Source organism: Notechis scutatus, chromosome 3 (assembly GCF_049901735.1).
Source record: "Notechis scutatus isolate UNSWTSFEM ecotype Mainland chromosome 3, rNotScu1.2, whole genome shotgun sequence".
NCBI classification, from domain to species: Eukaryota; Metazoa; Chordata; class Lepidosauria; order Squamata; family Elapidae; genus Notechis; species Notechis scutatus.
In genome coordinates this window covers 109,350,023-109,364,619 of record NC_142011.1, presented here as the reverse complement: position 1 = coordinate 109,364,619, position 14,597 = coordinate 109,350,023, and the positions used below count along the sequence as shown (strand labels likewise).

The following is a 14,597-nucleotide window of genomic DNA, read 5'->3' as shown; positions in this document are numbered from 1 at the left end:
CTAAATGTTTAGAAAGCTGCTTGAATATAGACAAATTTCCCATAACTATTGGATTAATTTTCATTGGATATTTTGATGGGGAAAAGAGCAATATCCAATTCAATGCACATTTTATTTCTATACAAAATTAAAGCACTGACTTTCAGTACAAAGTTTCTAAAGAGGCTTTCTGCAATTCAAAGTAATTGTATGTATGGCTTTTGGTATCATATTCAAACAACCAGCAATGGTACACAAATGAGTTTATAGAATGGTAATCCTTAAAAGTCTTGCTTAATAATTACTAATCAAGTCAAAGATTTATTTCCTTCATTCTGAAAAGCAAAGTGTTGAGGCAGAAAGGCTGCAAAGTTGATTTAAAACAAAAAGGATATTTTTCGTTCTCTATTAGCTTTTTTTGGTAATCAAGTCTATCATATACAGAATTTTCTCTATTTTTCCACAAGAGGATAGAGAACAATAAAAAAAATATTGATTGTGAAAATCAATAAAAGAAAAGTCATATAATATAAACCTTTCCTGGAAATTGGACTTCCAGTGAAGAAATGACAAACTGAAGACAACTCTGCCAAAAAAATAGTTTCACCAGACAAAACTAAGACTGATCTGAAAGTGGATTTAAAAATGACAGGTTAGAAGAATGATGTGGAAAAAGATGCTACACCAGACATACAAATGAAACCAGCTTAATGAGTAAAAAGATTTACAAGTAACAAACCAAGAGAATGGCCTGGATAATATTCCTAAATTGGATTTACAAAAAGGCCTTGTTAATGCTTTGAAGAATTTGTGAGAAGAGACAAGTAAAAATGAAATCAAGTTCTACAGATTTATTGGAAGGGTTTAATGATCAAAAATATTAAAAGTAAAAGAAAGGTGTATAAAGTTTGTTTTATTTGATCAAGATTAAAATAGCTATGTTAATGTTATCTCTAGTAACCCTTACAAGATTTTTGCTGATCAGGACTGAAATGTCATTGTTTTAAGAATTTGTTTATAGGCAAGACAAGAGATATATAAAGATCATTTGTTCCATTTTAAGAGAATGTGGTAACTTACTAAAATTATTTATACAATTTTATACATTTATTTACAAAAGTATGAAGAAACACTGTAAGTCTCTATCTGGGTCCATAAATAAGATCTTTAGCCAATAGTCAAATACTTTAATTGCTAGGTGACTTTGTATCTGCTTTACTGCTGAAGTTGGCAGTTAATGGCAACTGCTTCAGCAAAACACAGAAAACAAGAGTTCCTATGGCACAGTAAAATTTTAAACAGAGTATGGATCCACCTGGTGGCCGGTAGCTAGTATCTTACAATGGCCAAAGAAGGCATTTATGGTCATGATCTGCTGTTGTGGTTGGATTACCGATTGAAGCCCCTTGTGCATGCAAGAAAAAGCTGTATGTCAATCTACGCCTCCCGTGGATGTAAGGCTTGTCATTGGTTGCTTTCCTGCACACATTATAGGCTTAATTAATGCTCTTGGTGGCACAGTGGTTAGAATGCTGGACTGCACGCCACTTCTGATGCCTGCAATTTGGCAGTTCAACTCCCACCAGGCTAAAGGTTGACTCAGCCTTCCATCCTCCCGAGGTGGGTAAAATGAGCACCCAGATTGTTGGGGGCAATAGGCTGACTCTGTAAAAACCGCTTAGAGAGGGCTGTAAAACACTATAAAGTGGTATATAACTCTAAGTGCTATTGCTAAGTGCTCTTGCTGTTGCTAGATCTTATATTTGAGGCTGATTTTAACCATGTTATTGTAATGTAGGTACTGATACGAAATACGAAATGCTTGTATCTACTGCTGTTTGTCTTTTGACTGTATAGTTCAAATTATTAAAAGGGACTAATTGTTTTAAGTTAATATTATATCATTTCCATAAAATGGGATGATTAGATTTATTTTTAACTTTGGACATATGGATCTGCCAGATATATAGCCCGAATTATACATTTTGCAACTGGCTTTCTTCCAATTAACAGCTTTTCTAGTATCTGTAATAAAACTTAAACATCTTATGAACAGCAAGACTCTGACTCTGAGTCTTTTAGTTCTAGTATAGGTCTGGGTGAAGGCTGACATTTGAGATACCTCTGGGAAAAGTTAAGTGTAGATGTTTGTTTTACCCCATCTGTGCTAGAACAAACATCCAGCTTTGATTGCCTCTTTCCCATTAGTGAAACTCCGAAAGGAAATATATTCTGCTCTAAATCATCCTTCAGGCTGCTAGTTACTATAGGTTTCTGCAGGGTGGGGCTAAAGGCGGTGTGGTGTGTGCATGTGTAGTGTACTGTACATATGTGCTACTATTATTTATTAGAACCTGCTGTAAGAATAATGAAACCTGAAACTTAATTATGGCCAGAGACCAACATGCAGTAATATAATAAAAGAGGTTTTTTTAAAGAAAAAAAAAATCACATGATGAAAAAGGGGGGGAAACTTAAAAACTAACCAGGGTAGAGTTAAAAATAATAATAAATTAATAGGTAACTAATATTCAAAATAATAAAACTTGAAATTGAAAGAATATTTAATACATTATCAGGATGCTATTATACCCAGAAACTTTATTTAAAAGGGTCATAAACCTATTTCTGCATATTTACAACTGAAAATGAATCTTTTTATTTAAAAGATTATTTAGAAAATGCCATCACTACTAAACTGAGTTCCTATACAAAAAATGGAAGGAGGGGGAACCCTGTAATTTTATCTAGAGTAGTTCAAAGTTTTTAGAATAATCCTTTAGTATGAGTTCAATGTTTCCCATTATGTCTTCATTTAATTTGATTGCTACTCGTGCCGCTTCAAAGGAAGATATAATTACTGCCAAATAGGAAATATCAAAATTAAATTTGTTCTGCTTTTACTGCAACCATTGTCATCTTTTCTTCATTTAGAAGGAGAGCAATAAAAGGGTTACAACGGGTACAACGAACAGAGAGTAGTTTTCAATCAGACAAGTCCCACATTGAGTATCAGATGCCACAGCGGAGGACTAGAATCACTGTGTCTAGACTCTCTGGCACCTGACTTCACTTATTTACCAGTGACCAGAGGCCAACCCCCAACTGCTTTCATACACCTCAGTCCAGTTCTCTCTATTGCCTGCTCACACATCTTTGAATGATTATGCCAGACCTGCATGCCTCTGACTGACTACTCCCTAACTTTAATGTTTGAAGTAAAGCTCTGGTTTCTTCAGCAGATAATCGAGGACAAAAGCTAAAGGAGCTGTCAACTGAGGACGTTTACCAGCATTAAGCTAAAAAAAATAGATCAAAGAGGGACCAAACAGAAAAGTATAGTGGAAAACATGTGGATAAGTCAGTTGCAGCTTGCCTACTATTCTGTGGAAGAATATTAAATATCGCTATGACATCACTGCACAATCATGCTCTTTGATTGGCCAGGCTATTACCTATGTGCTGTTACAAACATATGGTTTATATTTGCACCTATTTAAATGATGCTTGTGATAGTGGGATCTAAACAAGAATAGACTTAACTCTAACTACAATTTCATCCATTAATCTGCAGAAGGCTTGAAAAAGTTTTCTAGTGATATTGCATTCTTATCAACTATTAAAGTGATGCAACACAATCCTATGATTCTATACCTGAAACAACTTTAAAAACAGAATTAAACAATGAAAGTTTATTTGATACTTCTATATAGTCTGCAAAATTATAATAAACTGGAAGCTTATAGTTTACATTTCTGAAAGGGAAGACTTTAAGTCTCAATCTCACTTTCATGATAATTATGCAAAAAATATGGAAAAAGGAAAAAGTAAGAATCTAATTTTGGACTATTTCTAAATACTGTGTAAGAATTATCAATAAATAGTGTCTCTACAGAGCAATGGTAAAAGCAAGTATAAGTAAAAACCACAACTAGGAGCAACAACTCATTTGTTACGCAAAGCAGTCAGTAAGTGAAACCATGAGTGGGCTTATGATCTTACTTCAGCTTTCCTTTGGTTTATATATCTGCTAAGGTCATAAATGCTAGGAATGATTGTAAAAATATTTCTTCATTATTATTATATTGTGAACAGCAACTGTATAAAGAACTGTATAAATGAGGACTACCTATAGATGTATTTCGGTTACATGCGAACAAAGTAAATGACAAGTGATGTAAATATGGCAAGTGGTGCAATTATAGACTACACTGAACAGACAATTCTGATCAATTTAACTGCAAATCATATGCTTTTAATTCTTCATTTATTAAGGCATAGATGCCACATTGAGACCAATTTGCTTAACAAATTAGAGAGGTAACTTGCCATAAAGTAAATAAGAGAGAAGTTTAATTATAAGGGGAAAAACAGCTACAAATACTTTGAAAAATCAATTGAATTTACTAAATAAACATTTACTAAAAAAAAGTTTAGATATTAAACTCTATTGTCACAAAAAAGAGCAAATTTGAATATTACTTATTTTAGACTAAAGTCTATAATAAAAATCAGTTCTGTTCATGCTGTGAACAGTTCAAAGGCTCATTAGTCACCCCTTCCCCATCTACCCCCCTCAGTGAAGGCAGAAAACTATAAGACTCGATCTTCTCAAATGTAGCCCTAGACTTATGGAATAACCTTCCAAAGAAGCCTCTCTGTTGTCTACCAGGTGCTTAAAAGACAATCCTCTTCTGCCAAATATTCTAGATTTTAAACATCACTTCCATTTATCATTTTATTGTCATATTAAACCAGGTATCGTTGACATTTGAAGCAATGATCTGAACAGATACTTCACCAGATTTTAACTATCCAATTGTGAACATTTTAACAACTGATTGTAAGGATAATTGTTTGACAGATTAAATTATAATATATACAGTATAATATAGATAGGTAGGTAGGTAGGTAGGTAGGTAGGTAGGTAGATAAATAGATAGATAGATAGATAGATAGATAGATAGATAGATAGATAGATAGATAGATAGATATAATTTTATCAGATATATTTAATAATTAATAAACATGCTGGTATCTGTATATGTCCTTGGGGCTTTGGAATGCAGGCAGTATTCTCATGGCTTGCCTGGTAGGTGAGTTTCCAGCAGCTAGCCTAGAGCCATTCTGTGCCCAACTCAACATTCTGAGAGAAAATAGCTACTAATTATTTTCTATCACATGCTTAACACCCAATTTTAACAATAAACTTAGAAGTTCTTTATTTTTTACTGGGATAAAGAGCTGCTCCAAACAAGATTGCTGCACAATTTCTGGGTCTTCCAGGACTTAACTCCTGCTCAAAATACAGGTAGCAGCTATGGAATGATTTCCCTCAGATTAATCTAGTGCACCAACTGTGCCCTTTCTTAGATTGAGATTGTTTTCTCATAGTCTCTTATGTCTTAGTCACTTAGCATGTGCATTCTTCATGGATCTGCCTTTGACAAACCACTCAGAAGCTGCGGCTGGTCCCAAATGCAGTGTGATAAGAAATTATGGACATACTGTATGAGCTGCATTGAGTGAAATTCAACGTGCTGGTTGTAACATATGAACCCCTTAATTGCCTTTCTTCCATTGTTTATTGCTATTCAATAAGATCAGACAGAATAGCCATACTCCAGGTCCTATCTTCATAACAATATCTTCTAATCAGACCTAGGTAGCACCTGCACTTTGGAATCGTATCCCAGCAGATTCAAGTTGCCTCAAACTTGAATAGGTCTTGAAACCTAGCTCTTCCTATAGGTGTTGGGTCAGGAAATTGTATTCTGTTAAGTGTATTAGTCCCCATGCTTTTGCCTTCATTTTATATTTATTATACTGAATGTGTAACTTGTATGCTACCTAAAGTCATTATAAATTAGACAGATTAAAATGAATGGACGATTCCATCCAATTAATACAAAATTTTATTAGATTAAGTACAAAGCTGCAAATTTGTTGACATTTGGGAAGACATATTGAAACAATTGTAAAATATAACTCTATAGTAATGCAATTGAATCTACGAGTTACTAAAATGCTCATGTCTGTAACCTTTAATTGGGTGAAACAGTGCATCATAAGGCAATTTTTTTCAAGCATGGTACCTCAAATGGTCTAACTTACAGAATGCCAAGATGCATCACTTCCTTGAGAATGAAATTCTGGAAAGTTTTTGCCATTTCAGAACTACCATTCTGCTACAGTGATGTTATCCTCATTTATAACAGTCCCTGATGCCTACCCACAAGTCCCACATATGACTGCTACTGACAGTAGAAGCACAGCACTGAGTTGAGACTTGCAATTTCCTTCCTGAGAATCTTGCAGGGAAGGTTCCAAGTTGCTGGGGTAAGTCTCCCATATCTATACAATCTTTGCTAGTCCCTCTGCACACACAAATATATCTGAAAGGATGACCAATGGGTCAAAGGCTGTCTAGTATTAATTATATTATTTTCAGGGCTGAATCAAAACAGATGTTAGGAATATGAGATTACTATCTTATGTACACTCACAGGAAAGTACGCATTAAACTCAGCAGGACTTTTTTTTTCTAAATCAACATTCATGATAAAACAATTTCTTTTTCTCTGTGTGTGTATGAGTGTGGAAGGGAGCGAGTGTGTAAGCAATTTGTGTGTGTGTGTGTGTGTGTGTGTAATACATTTTATTGCTGAAATGTTGAATTATAGGCGCTTGAAAGAACAAACATCCATTAACATCTCTTAAAAGTTTCAGAATGCCTTCATTATTAAATATATATTTCACACTGTCAAAATTTATGGTGGGGATTTCCACATTTATGTATCAAAATTTCATTACAGAATATGAAATAAATATAGTGGACATGATCCAACATAAATAGCACTGTTTACAATAAAGTAAAATTTCTAAATGACTGAACTCCAAAAATACTAAACAAAGGTTAATTTGTGCAATAATTAGACTCATGTTGTACATATGTGTACTAAACATTGACATGTAACTGGAACAGAAAACTATCAACAAAAGACTAAACAACAAAAATGTTTTGAATGAACCAGATATATTAAGTTACTGAATATATCAATACAATCTAGTGCCTTTATTGAAAAATGAATGGAAATGTAAAATTACAAGGACCTCAAAGTTATTTAAAAATCTCAATAGCAAAGTAGGATAAATATATCCCCAAAAGTTGCCCTGTCTGAGATATTTATAAAATTCTTCTTTAAAATATGTGTTTAAATATATCATTATAATTTAAATAGTGCAACCATAATTAAAAAATAGTTTAGCATTTGCATATAGAATTAAAGAATATTCAACAAAACTGAAAGGACAAAATCAGCTGCAGAATTAATATTATCCTGTCCTTAAACTTTACTTAGAGACCCACCGGCTCTTGATCCTTGTTTTAATTTAAGGACTTTCAAGATAGAAATAGTATGAAGGAAGAAAACATACCAACCTGAGGTATACAGTCAGTATAAGCAAACATGGATTTAAAACGATCATCCATGCTTATATGATAGAGAATACACATAGCCACTTGCTTATAATTTTCATTTCCTGTGGGAGAAGGAAACAAAAACATTTAACAATGAGCATCTATATGAATTAGTCACATCTGATTTACATTTAGCCACATTTAGGAACTCTTTTCAATGCTTACAGAAGGAAGGGTTTTATTTTGACTGATAATGACTTTTTTTAATAAAAGATTTTCAGGGAAATCTCATACTAAGTGAAAAAAAATCAAGGAACCAGTTTACAGAGAATTTTGTATTGCTATTATATGCTGTAGATTATTATTCTTTATACTCACAGATAAGACAACCATAGGTAAGTTTATCTTGAATTTTTTCATTCCAATATTGCACCAACCATATAGAAATTGATCCTTGAAATTTTTATGTTTTAATTATCACAATTGGTTTTTCCATAGGTGATGCATTTTTCATATTTTCACCATATTCAAGGATCAGCTTATCCACAGATGGATTTCTCCATGAATATATGAGGGCACTTTTAGAAAGTGCTACTGTACATACCTGTGTTTCTGCGAAAATAAGACCGGGTCTTATATTTTTTTGACTGCCAAAGAAGGCACCAGGTCTTAATTTTGGGGAGGTCTTATATTTTTACCAATTTTTCCCGTACCAGGAAGGGTGGTCGCGGTGAGCTGCCCCTCCCACTTAGCACCTCCATGGCCTCACTAAACAGCTGATGTGTACTTTCAGAGCCTGAACATCTTCTTCAAAACAACTGATCTGAGCCTGCATGTCTTTTCTAAACAGCATTTTCCTACCGAGCCTACAGCGCTGCAGTCCTGGGATATGCTGAAAGCTTGGGGAGGGGGAACCTTTACTGCAATTGGCAGGAAAATGGGTAGAGGGATTCTTTTTACTCCCCTCCCTCATTTGTTTCTCTCTCTCTCTCTGTCTCTCTAATACACAGAGAGACATTTGATTGTTTGAAAGGGACAGGATCAGCTGATCCGTGGGCAGGGGTTAAGGGGCCAAGGTGACTGGAGAAGGGAAGAACTGCCTACTGGGCTGACCATGCCCACCCCTTCACTAGGGCTTATTTTTGGGGTAGGCCTTATATTAGGCCCACCCCCAAAAAACAGAGGCAGCTTACTTTTGGGGTAGGTAATATTTTTGGGAAAACATGGTACATTCACATAAACCAAACTCAATTTGGGGAGTATATTCTAGAGCCTAAATTTCTCAGTTTATCCATAAGTCTATACTTGTGGGTTTACTTTCCTCATAGGTATTTCATCTTTAGAGTAGGCTAAATCTTGCAAGGATGTTGGTGCTGTAAATTACCAATTATTTTCCCTTTTATTAGGATCTCCTGTTTCCCTAACCCATCACTTTAACAAGCTTAGTAAAAGCCTGTTTATTAGTTCTATGAATAAGATTTGAAAGGATTGATAAAGAGTTGTATACAGAGTGAAGTAGAAAAATAAAATTCTTCATGCAGACCACGTAGAAATACTTTAGGCACAATTCAGTTAAATGTTTTGGACTGGAATCAATGTGAGTAAAAAGTACTTTACTAAATCTTATTACATTATGGAGAAATTCTATAAAATTATACCTTTCTAAGCAAAGTATATAGAACATAAACATTAACTTTCCAATAAATGGGCAATTTTGGATGAAGGTAATTTTTCATATGATCCTACAATATACTTATTCAGACACAGTTGTCCTCAAAGTTCAGATAATGAAAATACTCTTGAAAATCAACTATGGAAAGTTTCTGGATTACACCCTTTACTTTCATGCAAGTAAAAAACTAATGAGATTCTCAATATTTTAACAAAAAATATTTTTGAGCTATGTTATCCCTATGTTGTTTAGCCTTATTGAACTGCCTGATTCTCATGTTTAATAAAGGATTTTATTTCTTTTCTAGATATGAAAATGTACCTTTAAAATAAAAAAAAACCTACAAATTTTCCATATCCTATTTATAGTCATGGTCTCCATTTGAATGTCAGGAAACAGCTAAGCAGAAAGTAGGGATATCATCTCTACTTTCCTTAAGTGCAATGGCCTAATTTTAAAATAGTGTAAGTTTCAGTTTATTTTTCAATAAATCATACTTGGTAGGAAATTAGAAACGGTCCAGTGGAAGGTACAAGTCGGGGGCGGGGGTCTCTCATTCTCTCAACCGCATCATTTGCCAGTGAAGATTAGAAAAATCAACACAATCACCCGATGCTTTCCACCCAATACATAAATTATATGTTATATTATAATTTTATAATAATTTATATTTATAATATTATAATTGTATAATTATGTTATCTTTTTCAGGAAGCCACTGAAGAAAATGAACAAGAGAATGTTTCTGGAACTATGCCTATGGTTTATAATGAATTTACAGGTTGTGATCAGTAACTTGTCCACCATTCTGCTTAAGTATTGGTAGTGCTATCATTTGTTTTATATTAGCAACAACAAAAAAGAGCAAAAGTCCATTGGTGCATGACTGAAAATGAAAATTAGAGTCATCTGTAGAGGCCAAGAAAGTTTTTTAAAAAATACAAAAACCATCATTTTTAAAGATAGAGAAAAATATTAGAAAATGTTCATTAAAATGTGTCATTGAGATAAGGTTTACTAATTAGACTTAAAACCTGAGCCCTACAGATGCATTACAGATAGACCTTAACTTACAACCATTCATTTAATGATCAACGTTACAATGGTACTGAAAAAGTGACATGATCAGTTTTCACATTTACAATGGTTGCAGCATCCCCATGATCACATGATCAGAATTCAGATACTTGGCAACTGGCATGTATATTTATGATGATGGCAGCGTCCTGATGTCATATGATCAGGTTTGCAACCTGTGAAGCAAAGTCAAAGAGGAAGCCAGATTCACTTAACATTATGTTACCAACTTAACAACTGCAGTGATTCGCTTAACAATTGTGGTAAGAAAGGTCATAAAATGAGGTAAAACTTACTTAACAGCTTAGCAACAAAATTTTGGGGCTCAATTGTGATCGTAAGTTGAGGACAACCTGTGTAGCAATAAATCTGAATAATGATGACCTCATTAATATTGTGGTTAGAAATACTTTTTGCAGGAATTTATAATTAGGTAACCAACTAATTAGTGTGAATTGTGTTCAATTGTCTTTGCATTCATTATACAATTTGAAATATTTGTTTATTCCAAGATGAGATCAATTAATCCTCAAAACATCAGTCATTAGCGGTTGTAACTGACTATTCTATGTAAGATATTGCCATTATAAAATATACAGTGGTTTATAGAAATAATACTGTTTAAATTTGCAGCTGTGGTTCATTTGGAACAGTTGGAGTGGAAAAATATTGTCCCTTGGGCTATTTTCACACCACATTTTCAACAAATTTAAAGTTGCAACTATGCATATCTTGGATCTCAAATTTAAAATTATTCCAAGCTTTTGAACAGTAAACCACAAAATATCAGTTGTGGAGCAGAACTGTTTTATTTTGCTCATAAGGACATCATTCCTATAATTTTAAGGCTAGATTTTCTAACTTGGGACTTGTCAACCTCATTCATCAAAATCAATGTGAAGCATCTGACCTAGAGAATGCATTGCAGTGACTGAAAACTCATATATAGACGCAAGAAATATATGCTTCTGAAGTCAAAATGTGTTAAGAGAGATATTTAGGAGTAGTTTTCTTGGTATATGAAATGCTTTCCCTTGCTGACTTCAACCATTCCAAACAGACAATAACTGAGTTGACACATGGGCACATACATTGTATTAAGCCATAATTGTTTGGTTTCACTTGGGGTTATGTATGACTCCAGGTACTATGATTTGTAAACACAATGGTTGAAATTAGCCTTCCTCAAATTCATGTCAATTCCTACCTCTTAGGGAATTGTGTTAGCTATGCTAGTTAAGCTATTCTGAAATTGGAGAATTTAGTTTAGGTCTCCTGCTGATTGGTTTAATAGTTTTTAGTGGGTTTCTTATGTTTTTAGTTATTTTTTTATTGCTTTTGTATTTTTCATTTCATTATGTGAGTTGGGTGGCTAAGTGAATGGAACAAATTACTGTCATATGTGAAATGCCTGCTGAATATTGTCAACTACTTTTTACTTTCACCTAAAGTTGGCATTAAAAACCCAAAGTTGGTATTAAAAACTACTCAACAGTGTAATGTGTCATTCTATTTTTCCATGCTATGTATGTATTGGAGTAACATCATGTTTTTGAATTAAGCGAACAGCCTTTTTGTGATCATGGTCTGTATAATTTTTTTGTTGCTGTTAAACCATTTTTTGATTTCTGATTACTGCAGGAGTTACAAATGTGACACAACGATGCCACTAGAGAGATTAGGGCCAGAATCTATGAAACGATTTATGAAAGTCAGCAGGGTTATTTGAAATAAATTTGCGGATTCCACCAAAAGTTTAATGCACCTACAATTCTGCATCACTTTGGTTGCTTAAAGGGGAAAAAACCATATCACTGTCATTCATTAATTAAGATACTTAATTCAGAAATATAATTTCCTTAGAAATATACATTAACTTTTGTGGACGGTACCTCACAAGTACGATTTCTTAAATGTGCACAACTGAAAAAAGTAGTAATTGTTGTCTTCATTTACTACTCATGTTTGGGAGATAAAAGATTTTGCTGTTACTTGTCTTGGAAGAAAATATTTAATACTTTGAAAAATAATTTATTTAGACATTGCAAGCAAAGTCACTAGCTGTGGAATATCTAGACATACCAAAATATCCAAGAGGAGAGCCAGTTTGATATAGTGGTTAAGAAGCTGGTCTAGAAACCAGGAGACTGTGAGACTGAGTCCTGCCTTAAGCAAGAATGTGAGCTGGGTGACCTTGGGCCAGTCATTCTCTCTCAGCCCAACCCAACTCACAAGTTGCTTGTTGTGGGGAAAATAGGAGGAAATATTATGTCTTGAGTTACTTATGAAGTAATAAAAGTGGTATAACAATTTAATTAAATAGATAATATGGGGCAGAACACTCTCCTGTGAGTATTTATATTTATTATATTATATTATATTATATTATATTATATTATATTATATATTATATTATATTATATATTATAGTATATTATTATAGTATACTATTATATTATTTATATTATATTATATTTTGTTTTAATAGTAATTAAGGTTTTATTTTAAGTGTTTATTTTATTGTATGCTACCCAGTTATGTCAGTGAAATGAGCAGATATATGTGCTTCATAAATAAATAAAAAACACATGGAGGGGGAGCTGACATAGATGTTGTACATAGTAGCACAAAATCCACCTTCAAAATAAATCTCTGAATAGTTATCACTGTCCGCAGACCTATTTTTTTTATTCTTCATATGTTACAACCAATTACTGCTAGGAAAAAATGGACACCTCAAGCAACATTCACACACAAAATATTGAAACCAGCTGTAGCAGAATTGCTGTAAGAATGAAGGTTTTTCCATTTAATTGGAAAAACAAGAGGAAACATAACATTTTACTGCTATGAGTAACTTCAAGCAATCTTGATAAGATATTGTTGAACTCTTAAGGCAGGACATATGCTTTCTGTTATGTTCTGCTGCATCTAACTTTTATTGTTTGCTCACTTAATTGGGTTTGGAAATCCATGTTTCTTTATAGGATAAATTAGACTTAATTAGAAAAACACTGCTGCTTTTAATAAGTAACTCCTTTCTCATACATATGTGTAAACTGCTTAATATATAGTTTTAAATTCAATATAAAAAGGACAAATAGTTTTTAAAAAATAGCTTTTGAAAGGACTATTCATAAAAATAACAATGTTAATAAGGTGCCATAGCTGAGACAGAAGAACAATACAAAGCAAAACATAAAATAGATTAATATAGCAGGCCTCTTGATTAAGGAGAATGAAAAAATGATAACATGGAGAAAAGATAAAAATCATTTATAGCAGGGGTTGTCACAGAGTTCCAATTTTAAAATGTCAATGACAAAAAATGTGAAATTTTGAGCTGATTATCAGAAATAATACTTTAGAGCCCTGATTTTAAAATATTTACTCTCCAGTAAAATTTTACATTTTTAAGTAGCATCTTTAAGAACTTGTGGAGATTGGAATGTTCTAATGAATACATAATATGTATTTTCTTATTATGGAACAAAATAAAATGCATTTCTTAACTTTCATTGTATGTCTAACAAAAAAGAATAGTCACTGTTTTAAAATATGAAGCAGCACGATAAAAATATAAAAGGAGTCGTCAAGATCAGAGCACAACTGGGAAGTATATACCAGTTACTTCCAGTAGGTTGCTCTGCAATAGCGGAATACCCTATTGATGCATTCTTCTTGCTACGTAGAAGGAGTCTAGTTGTTAATTCATTTGACTTTTAAAAATTCGGCTTGGTTCTGCAGGGTGATGGGCAAGACTAGATTTTATAGTAATAACCTGATTGTTTTCACCTGATTATCTTGTGAATTTGTAATACTTTGAAACTGGAAATTGGGCACCAAGATTCTTTGTTTGTAGAGTTTGTGTTATTCTTCTTAGAACATCTTTCTGAAGTTATGAATGTCAAATTAATCCAGTTTGGAGAATCCAATCTGAATGTGTTAGAAACCTGCTAGATGAGATAAAGAGATCGACTTATTAGTTATAATTTAGATCTGGGAAAATGAAATCAGGAGTTATTGCTGAATAGATTGATTGATGGAATCTATTATTAAATCAACCATACTGAGATCCAGCAACTTTCTAGGTAAGGTGTATATTTCCTTTAGCCTCATTAAATGAGACACAGATATAATGTCACCATCATTTAGAAATACTTAATATTACTTACATTCAGAAATAATGTTTTAGGTGATCCTTTTGTAATTTTGAGAATAGGTTGTAATTGCTGTAACAAACTGACTGTCATGGAAAAGACTGCTTATTCAAAAACCTATTGGCTTCTTTGGTGAAAAATTACTCATAATTTTGATGTGTGTATAAAATTATACAATAATTATTCAGGAAGATAAAGCAATTTCCAGCAGCCTTCTAGCTCTCAGCATGCTCTACCACCCCAACACCTTTCCTTTCCCTTCCCTAAGCAGGCATTAATGCATGAATGC

At 33.2% G+C, this 14,597-nt stretch overlaps 1 protein-coding gene across 2 annotated transcripts in view; it reads right to left on the bottom strand.

Annotated features, from left to right (window-relative positions):
• KIFAP3 (kinesin associated protein 3) overlaps positions 1–14,597 on the bottom strand; it is a 69,686-nt gene that overhangs the window by 38,532 nt on the left and 16,557 nt on the right. For both annotated transcript variants that reach the window (XM_026682183.2, XM_087960962.1), the window contains exon 11: positions 7,421–7,521. In XM_026682183.2, coding sequence (XP_026537968.1) covers positions 7,421–7,521 — 101 coding nt within the window. The remainder of the gene's footprint in view (positions 1–7,420; positions 7,522–14,597) is intronic.